The sequence below is a fragment of the Tauraco erythrolophus genome, chromosome 2, assembly GCF_009769465.1.
Source record: "Tauraco erythrolophus isolate bTauEry1 chromosome 2, bTauEry1.pri, whole genome shotgun sequence".
In the NCBI taxonomy this organism is placed as follows: domain Eukaryota; kingdom Metazoa; phylum Chordata; class Aves; order Musophagiformes; family Musophagidae; genus Tauraco; species Tauraco erythrolophus.
Window position 1 is genome coordinate 106524103 of NC_141466.1, and position 14683 is coordinate 106538785.

The following is a 14683-nucleotide window of genomic DNA, read 5'->3' on the forward strand; positions in this document are numbered from 1 at the left end:
CTCTTTTTCATATAATTAAATTTATCTCCAAAAGACAGTTTCAGCATGCTATTTTAAAAGAAAGGGAAAGGAGTTCTCTAGATGAAAGACTGCAGAGCCAGTGCTAGAGTTGATACAAGTATTTTTGTGCAGTTAAGCATGTGATTAGTTAACTTGCTGAACCAAGACCTTTTTAACACAGACTATAATTTATGAAGTGTATTGACCTCTGTTTCATGTAAATATTTAGTCAAGGAATTTAATTGCTCATAATAAAATTAAATAAATTGAATTTTTAAATTTAAATGCATTCTAGACTTTCTTCCTGTGTGAAGGAAGTCCTGGAACCTTGATGTTAAAATGTGTTTTTTCTTATTAGTCCTTCTAATTAGATTTAAGAAAACAAGAGGGGGAAGAAAAAGTTCAGATTTATCTCTGTAGCAATGCAGATTATCCTTCAGCCAGCGTGAAGTGACATAAACCAAATGATGAAAAAGTTGCTGTTATTCCTGATAATTTCCACTGGAATAAAAGTGACACTGGAGTTGGACTAGTGTAGCAGTTGTGATACAGTAGTTCCAGTATTTTTGTGTGTGTGTGTGTGTGGAGAGGCACATTTATTTTTTAATTGATGTTAGTTGTGTGACATTTTTTATAAATTAACCTTTAAATCACATCATATATCACTTTAGATAATGTCAGTTTTCTGTTTTCCCCAGTATTAATTTTAAAGGTTTATAAATAGAATTTTTAAAGGGCGTTGTTATTCCAAATAGAAAGTTAAATAAGCACTTTCATCCTGATTTTATTCTGTCAGTTTTTCAAAACTTCTGAAAGGTTCATGTTACTAAAAATTGTTAATAATTTTCTTATTTAGGAAATGCTCTTTTCAGTTCTGCCTTGAAATTCAATTGTCACTTCATGTTTATGTTCATTTAAATTTGCATGACACTCAGGGTAACATACGGGATATAGATATTGAAAGTGTTGAAATACAGGTAGCTCATGTTGCACGTGCTTGTAATTTGTACCGGAGAGTGTGTAAACTTACTGTATAACAAAGTGCAAGATGCAGGAGAAACAAACACATAGGGAAAAACATGTCACCATTAGTAGGGGGCTAAGTTAAGAAGTCTGTGCTGCAGAGAAGAGGCAAAATACAAGTTTGAGTTGAAGGGAGCAGCATCTTTATACACAGAAATTTAAGTTTTAATGTTATCTAAATGTAGGTAAAAAATTAAAAACATTAATAGATAAGATTGAATTGCACATTTTGAGTAGAGCTAAAATACTTTTCCTGATGATTGCTTTAGCAAAAAATAAAAGAAAAGCTAAAATACTTTTCCTGATGATTGCTTTAGCAAAAGATAAAAGAAATAGATAAATTTGTAGAAAGGAATTACATAGTTCTAATGTTTTTATGATAGAAAGAAGAAAGGTAAATATAAAATAAAACAGGAAGCATAGGAAATACATTTGGAATTTTGTCTTTTGACATATTTACTAAAATGTTTAGAGAGAATTCCAAGTTCATTGTCTGTCATTGATTTTTAGCAGAAACATCAGCTAGTTGATTTTTGTGGTTAAGTTGCTTCTGTTTTTTATATGGGAAAGCATTCTAACAGTCGTGTCAGCTGCCACATAGAGTTTATCTTTTTTGTAAAAAAAAGTGCAGGTAGTCAGGAATTCATTTTTTTAAGTGTTCTAGCACAACACTGGTTAAAATATTGCCCCTTGTAGGTGAAGCACTTTATCTAGATAAACTAGGTTCTATTCAGTTGGGATTGCTTCTTCAACTACTCCAGCAAAGAGGAAGATAATAATTCTGCTAAATTACTGTAAAATTTTATGTATCAAGTTTACCTTGTCAAAGAAAAGCTGTTTAGAAGGAGCACAAAATCTTAGTTAGCCTTCAAGTTCAGTTACTTGCTTTTAGAGAACATACTGTCCGATGTAATTACCCATAAAAGAAAAAAATACTGATGTGTAAACTGATACATACGAAAGTACAGTTCTTATTCCTGTTGATAATCAGTCAGTCCAAAGTGTTTTACTTCTGAGCTGACTTGGAGGTGTAGAAGGTTTTGTTTGGTTGATTTTTTCCATTATGACATGAGTTGTCTGTGAGAAATAAATATGTGCTGTTTGGAAGTAAAAAAAAAAAATCAAGCATGGAGAAAAGACAATCAAGGCATGACTCTTATTTTGCGGTTCAGTAACTTGTTCACCTTTCTGAAAATATGTTAATTTCTCATGCAAATCAGAAAGTTGGTATGAAGTGACAAGCAGCAGTGAATAGTGTTTGAATGAAAATATTTTTGAGCTGAACCGTGCAGGTTATTTTAATGTAATGTCAAGATGTAATGGTGTAAAAAACTGGTAACAATAAATAATTATTTTCTAGGACTAAATACAAAACAACAATCCTGTTTATTTAAAATAACTTTAAACACTAAAATATCTTAGACCAAATTGTAAAAAAAATAACGCGAATAAAACGTATTATAAATTCAAAACAAGCTTACATTTTTCATTTCAAATGTTTTTGTGCTAGGATCTTTAAGGTAATTGAGGTTCTTTGGGTCATACCTCTAGTTACTTAATTTGTGCACAGAAGAGATAGTATTGCCTTTGTAAATGAATAATTAAAACATCACTAAGATAACTATGTGCTTTGTACGTTACTAGCTAAGCAAGCAGTATGATGAGGAGTGCAAGAGCTCCCTAAATAATTGACTGGATATTAAATAGAATGGGAGGCAGTAGATACATATTAAAAAAAAATAACTACTTTAAAATTTAATATTAAAAACCTTAAATGGGTTTTAATATGTCTGAGGATTTCTGTTGTTTTGGTGATATTTGTTTAAAAATGTCATTATTTCCTGAAGAGTTTGAAACATTTTTGGAAAAGAAAAATTGTTTAATAACAGGGAAGTTATTATTTGAGAAAGAGACACTAATTTGATGTTTAAGATGAAGAGATGGTAAGTTTCTGTGTTCTAATAATTCTAATTCTAGTGATGATAATAGTAAAAGTAAATTAAAGTGGTGTTATTGTAATACTCCTGTAATGAGTATAACTTTCTATGCCATTTCCATAGCCAGGAATTCAATTAGTCTTAATAACTTTGTAGTAAGATGTTTGTTATTTTAGTATTTCTGAAACTTTATTATATTATTATGATTTCAAACATACATTGTTGTTTTTCTTAAGAAGTGAGGATAATTATGAATTTTATGTAAGTAGGACATTTGAATTTGAAATATAACTATTGAGAACGTATTGCCTTTCTACTGGTTTGTGACTGTAGAAGAAACCACTGGGAACCTCTGAGAGTTTTTAAAATGCTTTTCATGGTACAATTAATGCCCAAACCAATCAGAATTTACGACAATGTGTTTTGAATCAAAATAATTGTGGTCCTGAATGTGGCACAGATGTCTTTTATATGCAAAAAAGTATATATTTTTTTTTTTCTGTCCACAAGGTATAACTACTTGACACTTCAACTAAGAGAAAGTAATTGAAGGATTAATGTGATGTATAAAACCTTTATTCATAGATGGGAATCTGTACACATTTACACGTGGAAAATTGAAGTACAATTTTATCTGTTGGTTGTATTTTTTTTTCTGGCTTTGTAATGGTAATACATTAAACAATTTGAACTTGGTAATATACTTCATCTGTGAACAAGCATTCTAAGATTCTTCACATGGGTGCAAATTGATACGGAAATATAATTTTCAAGTCTTATGTTCATACTGAATTACATAAATAATTAATTAGTCTTGCTGCAGCTAAAGTTTCATTCTTTTTGAAAGGTATCAGCCAATATGTTTTTTTTTCTTCACTCCAGAAAGATGTCATCAGATACTGTGTTTCCACAGAGAACTATGCGGTTTGCATACAATGCCTTTTTAACTACTTAGTATCCAGGAAGTACTTGAGAAAAACCCAAAAGCATTCTGTTTTCTAGTTACATTTAGGTTGTGGTTAAGTTCCTTGAGCCCATGTTTTGATGAATCAAAGCAGCTTTGATTGCTGAACAATGTGAGAATAAATAAAAAACCCAAATAAATAAAATTTTAAACCTGCAGTTTTAGAAGATCAAATGTGAAATACTTGAAAGTGCACTTTTCTCAGAAGGTGTTGCACAACTAATCTGTCCTATTAAAAGGAAACATTCATTGTTCCTTATTGTGAATCGTAGAACGATTGGAATTCAGTTTGATCTGCTGCTCAGAGCAGTGTTGACACTGAATTCAGGCAAAGTTGCTTAGGACACCCTGCTCCAATAATAGAGCAATTACCCTCATAGATAAATTTCTGTGGTTTCATATTCTTCATCTGTCTAGTCTTTCTAATTTGTCTTCTTTTTCTGCCTTCTCTTCACTTTCCAACTTGTTCTGCATACTCCATCCCGATGTTGCACCTTCTTCATAACTCATACTTCCATTTCCTCACTGGACATCATTAACTTGTACCTAATTGCCACCTTCCACTTCACTCTCACTTCTGTTGGTCCAGTTTCTTCTTCCTGCCTTTCTGCCACTTCCTCTGTTTTTGATAGATGTTAGAACTGGAAGTTATTGAAGAATGAAGATTTTCTGCTCTTGGCCCAGTCTCTAGTCTTGTTTGAGTCAGGATCAGTAATTCAAAGAAAACTGGATGTTGTTCCAGTAGCCCTAGATATTCTCAGTTATCCATATGCAGTCTTGGGAGGTGAGGGAGCTTGCCTACTGCCAGCAGAAGCTTGGGAGATTTCATCTGTTAATCTTTGAGGTCAAAAATGAGTATACACAAACTGAGACTTCTGTCAAGTCTCAGAGCTTTCCTGTAATTAGAAAGATTCTATGAAAATGGTAAATGGACACCTGGCACATGATAAATGAACACCTGACACATGCAAAATTTTCCTTGCCCTAAATCAGGGAACACTAGGGCTTTTAAGAAGAATAATTAGTCACCACTACAGTGATATATATATATATATTTTTTTTTTCTTCAGCTCATTCTTTGTCATGGCTTAACTTTTTTTTTTTTAAACTTAAAAACGTAAAAACACTCCTCAGTATGAGGCAGTTGCCATAAGTTTCAACTATAACAAGTGATTTCAATTAAATTATGGGCAACTCTAAACAGACTTCTGAAGCGAATGTCAGCTAATCTTAGTAGGATGTGCAGCCAAGATCTTTCATAAACAAAGGAATTTCTTTTTCAATTTGTTTGTGATAATGAAAATATTTTAAAAAAGTTTTAGATTCCTTTCCTCTCTGGTCTGGAATAGAACTCCACTTTTCTCACCTTGTTGCTTGGCTTGATGCAGCAGGGCCTCTCATCCTGAAGGACTGATGAGGAACTTCATAACTATATGCATCTTTGTATTTCTGTTGTAGTGTCTGAAATTGAAAATAATACATACGTGTGCCTCCATGTTGCACTGTTGTGTTTTGTTTTGGTTTGGTTTTTTTTCCTGGCTCTATTAAGCAGTTTTACTGTGTTCTTAATTTCTTGTTCTGTCTTGGACTTTAGTGGGTTGGAATGTGAAGGTCAGATTTTGAAGACTGCAAATTATTTTTGTTTTGCCTTCAGTCCTTCAAAAGACAGTGTTCCTTACTTAATGCAGTTGAGTGTTTCTCCTGTTTTTCCCAACTTTCTGGGTATGATCTAGTAAAACATGAAAAAATTTTGCTCAAGTTTGACATTGACTCAGTAGACATTCCAGTCTAATCAGGTTTCTGTTTCATTCGTTTGGGATTTCTTTGGTTGTCATTCTGGAATTTCTTTGATAATTTTGTCAGGATGGGTGATTCGAAGCTATTGACAGGTTCCTTTTCTTGTGAAAACTTTCAGGGTTCTAGGCATAGTGTTATGTGATTTATTCTGGTCAGAGGTAAAAAGTGGAACAAAAATTATTTTCACAATTTCAGATAGGTCTAGATGTCCAGCGCGAAATAGAAGTGCAAAGCTGACCTATTCCTTTTAGATAGTGTAAGATGTATTTCTTTTGATCTTTCATTTTTGGTCTTTTAAAACACGACTATATAATTATTTAAAGACAGCACCACAAACACAAATCTTCCCTATCATCCCAGAAATAATGCCCCCAAAACAGACAGAGGAGGGTGTGGAACTGTGTGTATTTCTCAGTCAGCACTTATATGAGCCCAGATTTACAAAGGGCATATGTAGACTCAGAGAATAATTTAATTTGGAAGACTCCTGGGAAAGTAATTTGCAGTTCAGGCCCTTGCTCAAAGCAGGGGTAACATTGCAGTTGGATTCTACATCTGACTGTAGATCTGGCAATCTGTTCCAGAGCTTAACCCTTCTTATTCTGGAATTTTTTCACCTCATCTCTAACTGAAATTTTCCTTGTTCCTACTTCTGACTGTTGCCTCTTCCCTTTTTGTATTGTATTTCTGAGAATGCAGTGTCTATTGCCAACTTTTCTTTAATCCTGCTCCTTTTTACATATTGAAAGATGTTACCACATAGCATTATACTCCTAAAGTGAGTACCAAGACCTTGGTGAAGGGAATTCATAAATCTGATAAATCTTGATAAATCTTCTATAAATAGAAAAAATTTAACCCCTGAGAATGCAATTTATGATACTGAGTAGAGAGGCACATAAGAGTCTAGAGAAACAGCAGGAAGAAAGGGATATGTGAAATCTTAGCTTTCATGCAGATGAGTGCAGCCGTGTTCAGGACTGAAAGATGCACCTCTGTGTGTTGAGGCCATGGAAAACACTCTTGAGTGTTAAGGTGTCTGTTACATCAGAGTCTTACTCTCCCTCTTTAGAATGCAGGTTTGAGACATAACTAATGTAAGAGGCTATAATGTTTATAAATTGGTCAGCACGCTACTGATAAACCCATGAACAGATTAATTAACTAATAAACATACGACTATCAATCACGGTTCTATAACTCTTTACACTATTGCTAATTGCACACAATTATTGAGTTACAATTCTATCACTTTGTTCTTATAAATTGCATCCAAATATTGAATTACAGTTCTGTAACCCTTCACTTTAACCTCCCACATCATTTAGTAACAAATTTGCAATTCTGTCAACCTCTAACTTCTTGCATGAAGTCTTTCAGGTGTAGACCCAGTGGAGAGTCCAATGGGGTTTCCTTCCCTCTGATATCCTGACAGCCTTGGTTAATGAAGCAGGTTAGCTTTGTTATAGTCGGTGGGCATCTGCACTCCTTCTTTCAAAAGATCTGTCCTCTCTTGTACTTGAACTGCTTTTACAACTTGTTCGTTATTTCTTACATTTCTAGGCCTTTCTGTATCCCTTTCTGTGCCTAGTCTCCTTTCGAATAAATAAGTTGTCCCTTAATTATTCTTTCCCCATCGGTCCCATTTGCTACATCCATTCCCAGATTTTGTATTTCTAAAACCACTGAGAGCAGCCCTGAGGAAAAGGACTTGGGGGTGTTGGTTGATGAGAAGTTCAACATGGGCCGGCAATGTGCGCTGGCAGCCCTGAAAGCCAACCATATCCTGGGCTGCATCAAAAGAAGCGTGGCCAGCAGGTCGAGGGAGGTGATTCTGCCCCTCTGCTCTTGTGAGACCCTACCTGGAATACTGCATTCAGCTCTGAGGCCCTGACATAAGAAGGACATGGAGCTGTTGGAGCAAGTCCAGAGGAGGGCTACAAAGATGATCCGAGGGCTGGAGCACCTCTCCTATGAAGACAGGCTGAGAGAGTTGGGGTTGTTCAGCCTGGAGAGGAGAAGGCCCTGGGGAGACCTTCTAGCAGCCTTCCAGTGCCTAAAGGGGGCTTACAAGAAAGCTGGAGAGGGACTTTTTGCAAGGGCATGTGGTGATAGGACAAGGGACAATGGCTTTAAACTGAAAGAAGGTAGACTTAGATTAGATAAAGGAAGAAATACTGTCCACTGAGGGTGTTGAAACACTGGAACAGGTTGCCCAGAGAAGTTGTGGGTGCCCCATCCCTGGAAGTGTTCAAGGCCAGGTTGGATGAGACTTTGAGCAACCTTATCTAGGAGAAGGTGCCTCTGCCTGTGGCAGTGGGATTGGAACTAGATGATCTTTGAGGTCCCTTCCAACCCAAACCATTCTATGATTCTGTGATTTCCTAGGTACTCTTGATCTTAAACAGTATTGCCGATGTTGTTACTTAGGTGCTGATGGATTTGCAATATTCTACCTTGCAAAAGCTGCTGAAGGCTCCCTTTCCGCTATCTGCTTAATATTAATTGCATAGTCTTTATTTTATATACTTTCTAAGACCTGTCAGTCTACTTCAGCCTTTTTTCCTCTACCTGGTTTTGATTAAGTATGCTTTATCTCTATTCCACTTAGCTCTTTCTGGGTTTATATGCAAGTGGCACAGATACCAGGGCAGGAAATACCTTTATGTGTAATGGCTTCACCAGCAAGGGCGTAATCTTTCTCGAGCAGCACTATCTCAGAGTTGGTCCTGAATCCAGATTGCCAAACTTCCAGGAAGGGTGGATGCTCTTAGCTGTCTTCCAGTACTCTCTCTCTCAGATGTTCCATCAAAAATCATCAGCCTTGGCATCTACTGATCTTCTACCTGTTTTCAGTGGAGACCTCATCCTGTTATAGGATCCAGTACATGGGCAGAACCTATTGCTGTCAATGTCAGTCCTCCCTTAGATTAAGACCAGATACTTTTCTGTTCTTTGAAAAGATGGTTGGAAGAGAAGAAACTGATGGAATTTAACAGTGTCAAACATTAACTCAAATTTAAATGGTAGGTTTTCAGTTATATCTTGCATATATGTTTGGAACTTTAGTAGTATTTATTAATCATCAATTCTGATAAATATAACTTGCATGAGTTAAACTTTTACAAGACTTTTTAAAATGTGTTTCTCTCTCTTTCTTTTAGTATCTCCTGAAGCAATTGGATTCCTGTCTGCTGTTGGGGTGTTCATTGTTCTCATGTTGCTACTTTTCCTATATATTAATAAGAAGATGTGCTTTGAAAATGTTAGTGGTTTCCCAGATCTTGATTCAGGATACACTACAAGAAAGAATTCACAAGATAAACTTTGTAAGTATCTGAAATTTAGTGTACTAAACTTAATTATAAGAATGCACATTTTTTACAAGGATGTGTAGAAATACACAAATAATCACTTGACTCAAGTGATGAAAACACACAGTGTTGACATTTCCCGTGACTGTGCAGTACATGGAAAGGAAGAAGCTTATATTCACAAGCCACAGAAATTCAACAGCTGTATAACCAAAGAGTTGACATTTACTTATGGGAAGGTACTTCTCTTGCACTATGAGAATACTCTTGAACGTATTTTAAATGTTCTATAATTGTGTATAATTAAATCTTCTAAATTTGTGAATGGGATTATTGCATTTTCACTCAGCCTGTTAAAATCCTTCACCAGCCTTGTGGTGAAGGTCTTGCCTTTACTCACCTGGAAAATAATTCTGAAGTAAAACATTAGAAACTGAAGACATCTGATCTCTGACTAACAAATTTTTTCTAAACTTTTTTAATAGAACAAGGTCTTTAAGGATAATACGAAATGAAAAACAATTAGACCTCAAAAAAGATATTGAGGGTTGGTAAAATAACCCCTTTCTGCTTTTGGGCTGTGGAAATTGAATGGGCTTTGTTAGATGACTTGAGAGGAAGAGATTGGCACCGGAGAACAGAATGGGAAGTTTGAGAAGTTGTCTTCCCTTCTACGACTTTAAAAGGTGCAGCTTAATTTTAATTTTAAATTTTCTTGGAGGCAGAAAATGTTCTCCCTGGAAATTGAGTTTGTCATCTTTACTTTCATTTTGCTACGAAACAAGTCTTCATATTCTGAAATATCTTACCTTATGTAAAAGTCAACAAATATTTTGGGGTGAAGAAGTCTCCGTAGTGCATGTTTTTGTAGAGCTACTATGTTGAAAGCTTGTTTTAGTGTGGCATTGATGGATGAAAGGACATAATTTAAATGTCTTACAACTTCTTTGTAGGTTAGAATAAAAAAATCGTATTTGCACCTCACACTGTCTTATTTTTGAAAATAAATTTTTTTATGGTCAGTTGATGCTGCAGTTGATGAAAGACTATGGTTTTGCTGGTTGATCATGGCTTCATTTCAAGATATTTACTTAGCTGCTTTCTTATTATTTTCAATGCATATTGAATGGAAAGACCAAAGCTGCGACTTCCCCTGGTAAATGTATTGAGTTTGAGATAGCAAAAGCAAATAGCTCTGAAATTGAACTTGGAGAAATGGAGTTGATCAGTTTGTGAAACGGAGGACCTTTCTGTATTAAAAGTTGTTGCTGAATAGATTGGAGAAATGGCGTTTTTCAGAAACCTCCACCAAAATCTGAGCCTTCCCTCTGTGTCTTCTCTGGTGGACACGCTTAGCAGTGCCGTGGATGACCTGACGAGTGTTGTTGGAGAAGTTGGCTACAGTGTAGCTGATTCAGTGACAGAACAAGTAACAAGCATGATAAACGGCCTTCGTGCAGAAGATGAAAGCTCCAAAATACAGAATGACAGACCTGTGCAAGGGAGAGAGGAACGTACACCATCATTAACTCATTCTCAGGAAACTAATATGAGAGCGAAGAGAGGTATTGCAGAACATGAAGAGACTCGTTCTAATGAGTTAGCTTCTGTAAAAAAAGATACAAGTCAAGATGGCCTATCTGACCACGTCATGGACAAAAACCAGAGCCAGTTAAAAGGCAGAGATAGTAATAATCATTTAAGTGATACAGAAGTACCTCAGAATTTGAAGAATGTAAGAGGACCTTTTAAAAGGGAAGCAGTAGGAGGAAATGAGTATTTTGTAAATGACAAGTTCTTGAAGGACAGTAACCTGAAAAGTAATAAATTCACAGTGGAGCAATCTACTGAGAAACAAGATAATTGCGTACGTGCAGTATCTGATAATTCTAAGAGTCACTTGCATAAAAAAATCAAACCACGGTCACCTGGAGTTGATTTTAAGGATTCTGAAGAAGTGCACTGCATGAATGTTCCCCAAGATTTAGAAACAAAGCTCGTTGAAGTACAGAAGCAAAAATTTACAGACTCCAGCTTGAAGAAGACACACAATGGCCGTCTCAATTGCATTAATGAATCCAGAGAAAAGGAATCTGAAGCCTTTTTTGATGGAAAATCTATATCAAAGGATGAAGATAATGTGTCACCTACAATTGCAAAAGTTGATAAGAAGAAAAACTCAAAGAAATCAGAAAAGAGTTCAAGAGAGCTATGTAATAAGAAGACAACAGGAAAAGGTGAGGAGTCTGTCAGCAAACTGCCTCTTCAGCCTTTCCTGAAACTTACAATACTTCCTACTTTTTTCACTTAATTTACACATTTAATAATAGTGTTTCCTGTGGATGAAAGTAAGTCTGTGTTGTTAGTGATTCATTCTTTAATTATGTTTATATTTCTTGAAAGTTAATTACTTTTTGAAGTATTACTTAAAGGAACTGATTAAGAAATGCCTTTCCTATGTTCTAACTTTTCTTTTTCTACATACAGTTTTTCTTACCTTCTCTGCAGTGCTTTGTGTGGTTTCTGTTGAAAAATATGGATTAATTAATACTGAAAATTAACACTTGTTCTGTGAAAGTGTTTTTTTGTTTTGTGTATTTTAAAAGCATTGCATAAATTGTGGTAGGATGATGAAGAAAAATAATAACTTCTGTTACATTTACATTATAGTAGATCTTCACAATATATTTCTGGGATATGTAAGATAGCAATTTCAAGATAGAAAACTCAATGACAAGTGGCCATGAAGCGATTTTAAGTATAGAAAGAACTGAATGAGGCTTGTCTTAAAGTTATAGTCTGACAAAGAAAACCTGTGTATTGTTGATAAGGATGCTGTGTGCGCTGTCTTCGACATCCAGTCTTAAACAATATGACAATGGGATTGCAATAATAGTTTGTGAGTAAGAAGTAAAACCTTGCATTTTGACACAGTTTTGCAGGTTATGTAAAGAATTTTTAGAAAGCAACACAGGCTTTTTGATTATGTCGTTTCTGTAGAGAAAGGAGTTATTTCATAATAAAAATCAGGTTTGAGTGGTTTTTTTCAGTATGTATATTTTATCTGAAAATTTCAGTTATTCATTTTGTTGAGTTTTGTGGGGTTTTTTGGTTTTGGTTTGTTCTGTTTTGTTTTTTTTTTTAATTTGATTTAGAAGGTGGTTTCCATGTTTGTATGATAAAATATGATCTTTTCTGTTATTTCTTCAAGTCATACAATATTTTTGAAGTATATTCTCTGTCAAAAATGATGTTTTAGGTCCCATCATAAGCAATTAATATCTTTCAATAGATTAGTAATTACATATGACCTTTGTTAGTCAAATAAAGGAAACTTTTTGATAAGAACATGAATTCTCTTAGGCAAGTTTGCCACTAAGATATAAAAATCAAAAGAGAAGTGGCAAGGAGAGGCATAAAACCCTGAGGATTTTTTTTAATGTGAAGGACACTGTTTTTTCCCAGGAAACTGAAATAGATTTGTATCGTTCATTTAAAAAATGTTTGTATGGATAGCTTGTATTTTAACTTTGCTGAGGTTTTTATGTCCTCTGAAGAGGTCTTGTTTCATGGCTTGTAATAGTAGTATACATCCTCATTCTTTTTCTTTTATGCTAGGAACTAAAGAAAAAGTTATTTGGTATCACTAGAACTTCTGGATGCTTACAAATATCAGTGTATTATTAGAGACATAGCTTTCAGCACTAATTTAAAACATGTTTCTGCCATGTTTTATACTATTCCATTCTTTATGCAGACTGATTAATGAACCTCATCTAGTATTTGTGAATACATTTCTTGTGATGATAAATGATGCATCTAATACTGATGTTTGGCACTATATTTTAGTCCTCGTATGCCCTGCTTTAATTATAGTTGTGCAAATCTAGAAGTTTCCCAGGTGTCAGGTTTCAACCTCTTGAGGGCCATATGAGATACAAAGTTTTACTCTGTGTACCAGCAAAGAAGCTTTCTTTTTCTGGGCAGCCTCTTGCAGTGAATCTGCTAGCCAGAATATATTGTACTTGGTGTGATATTTTCAATAAGTGATCAGTGAAATTCAAATTGCTTTGTAGCAATCCGTACAATGGGAAGAACCAGACTTGAATTAAAGTTGATAGCCTAGAGTTGAAAGACCTAGTTACTCGTTAGTAGTCATTCAAGGCACCAATTTTCCTATAAATACTAAATTAAGCTTGCATACACATTGCATGTAGAGCTGGTAGCACCATCTGCAGTTAAAGTTTCCTGACATTTTCCATTTCAAGACTTTATTTTCAGTTTCTTAAAACCGTGTGCCAAATCTGAAGTATTTGGCATGAAATTTGATGTACTTTCTGTTTGAGATTTTTTTGTAATTATTATTATTACTTTTTTTTTAAGTTATCGTTTAAAATGTTTAGCTGTTTCCAGGAATAGAGTATGGGAAAAACATGCTGGTTATCTGTGCAAAAAGTAAGTAGATTTCACATCTGCTTCACTAAGATGCTTTGGCACCTTTGTATATTGGAGTATGCGCTTGAAATGTGGGAGAGCATTTTTCCCATGTCAGAGATACCCATGTTCTTCTATGAAAAAACATGTAAGTTTGATCAAGCTGTAAACCTTTGGAGAATTTTCCTCTTGAAAAATCATAGTAAACTCTTATAGTTTGCTTGTTAAATTCACTGACCATCCCATGTGCACTCATATGCTTCTTTGTAGGGGTTGAAGAATGAACAGAGCAGGCCTTATTCTGCCTTTGATACTTATGGTTACTGAAGGACATTGGAAGTTTGTACAGAAGAGTTGAGAATAAACATGATTTATGTGAGGACAGAAACTTCCTGAAAAAATGTGACACGATGCAAGTGGTAGACTGGGATTTAAAAGTAGGATGAATGACAGCTATGAAGAGAATTGATAACATTATATGAAGGTGGAGAGACTAAGGATGAAAGACTAAGGTTGCATGAGTAGTTGGTTAGGTGCAAGTAAAGAGGATTTGAGATTGAACAGACAAAGAGAATAAAGGAGAAGTCTCCATAAGAGTCCAAACTGAGTGCTTGGAGTAGGAACCTGGAATATTGGGCCGGGAGATGGGAATTTAGGATGATTCTACTCATATAAATGTAATTTTGCAGAAGATGTCCTACCTAAACTTGCAGCATAGGCTTTTCTGTACGAGTACCAGGGGGAAATAGACCTCTATGGGAAGTGACTTTACTCATACTCTAGGGGCTTACCAAAAAGTGGGAAGGAAGGACCTCTGTAGTAGGAAGAAGCAAACACTTGACTGTGAAAGAGGCCTAGATGAATGGTGTAGGTTGAGAAATTTTAAATGGCTGAACTTTGGGTAAGCGGAATCCTTCCTTTAGTTGGAATACAGAGGCAGAGGAGTGAGACTGGCCGGGCGTGAAGACAGAGACTAATGGGAGCAGAAATGCAGAACTAGAGCTAGGTCAGGGACTGGGAGGAGGGCATTAAAAGCAGGGAGGGGAGAAGCGGTTGAGCATGGCTGGATAGCGTATTAGACAGTATTCCCTTGCAGAATCAGGAGCTGAAAAACAGTATTACGGGCATCTTGGAGCTCTGCCGGTGATGGAAAACCATTGGAAAATCATATACCATGGGCTTGCTTGCAGAGTAGTGGTAATGCTGACCTTTAC

At 35.4% G+C, this 14683-nt stretch overlaps 1 protein-coding gene across 4 annotated transcripts in view; it reads left to right on the forward strand.

Annotated features, from left to right (window-relative positions):
• The first annotated feature begins 8893 nt into the window (after positions 1-8893).
• The window catches only part of SYT14 (synaptotagmin 14), a 55748-nt gene continuing 49958 nt past the window's right edge, over positions 8894-14683 (forward strand). For 2 of the 4 annotated variants that reach the window (XM_086629071.1, XM_086629082.1), the window contains exon 1: positions 10321-11272. In XM_086629071.1, coding sequence (XP_086485197.1) covers positions 10321-11272 — 952 coding nt within the window. Of the gene's footprint in view, positions 9051-10320; positions 11273-14683 lie in introns of those variants that run through there. The other 2 variants (XM_009982125.2, XM_009982126.2) reach the window with 2 other exon arrangements.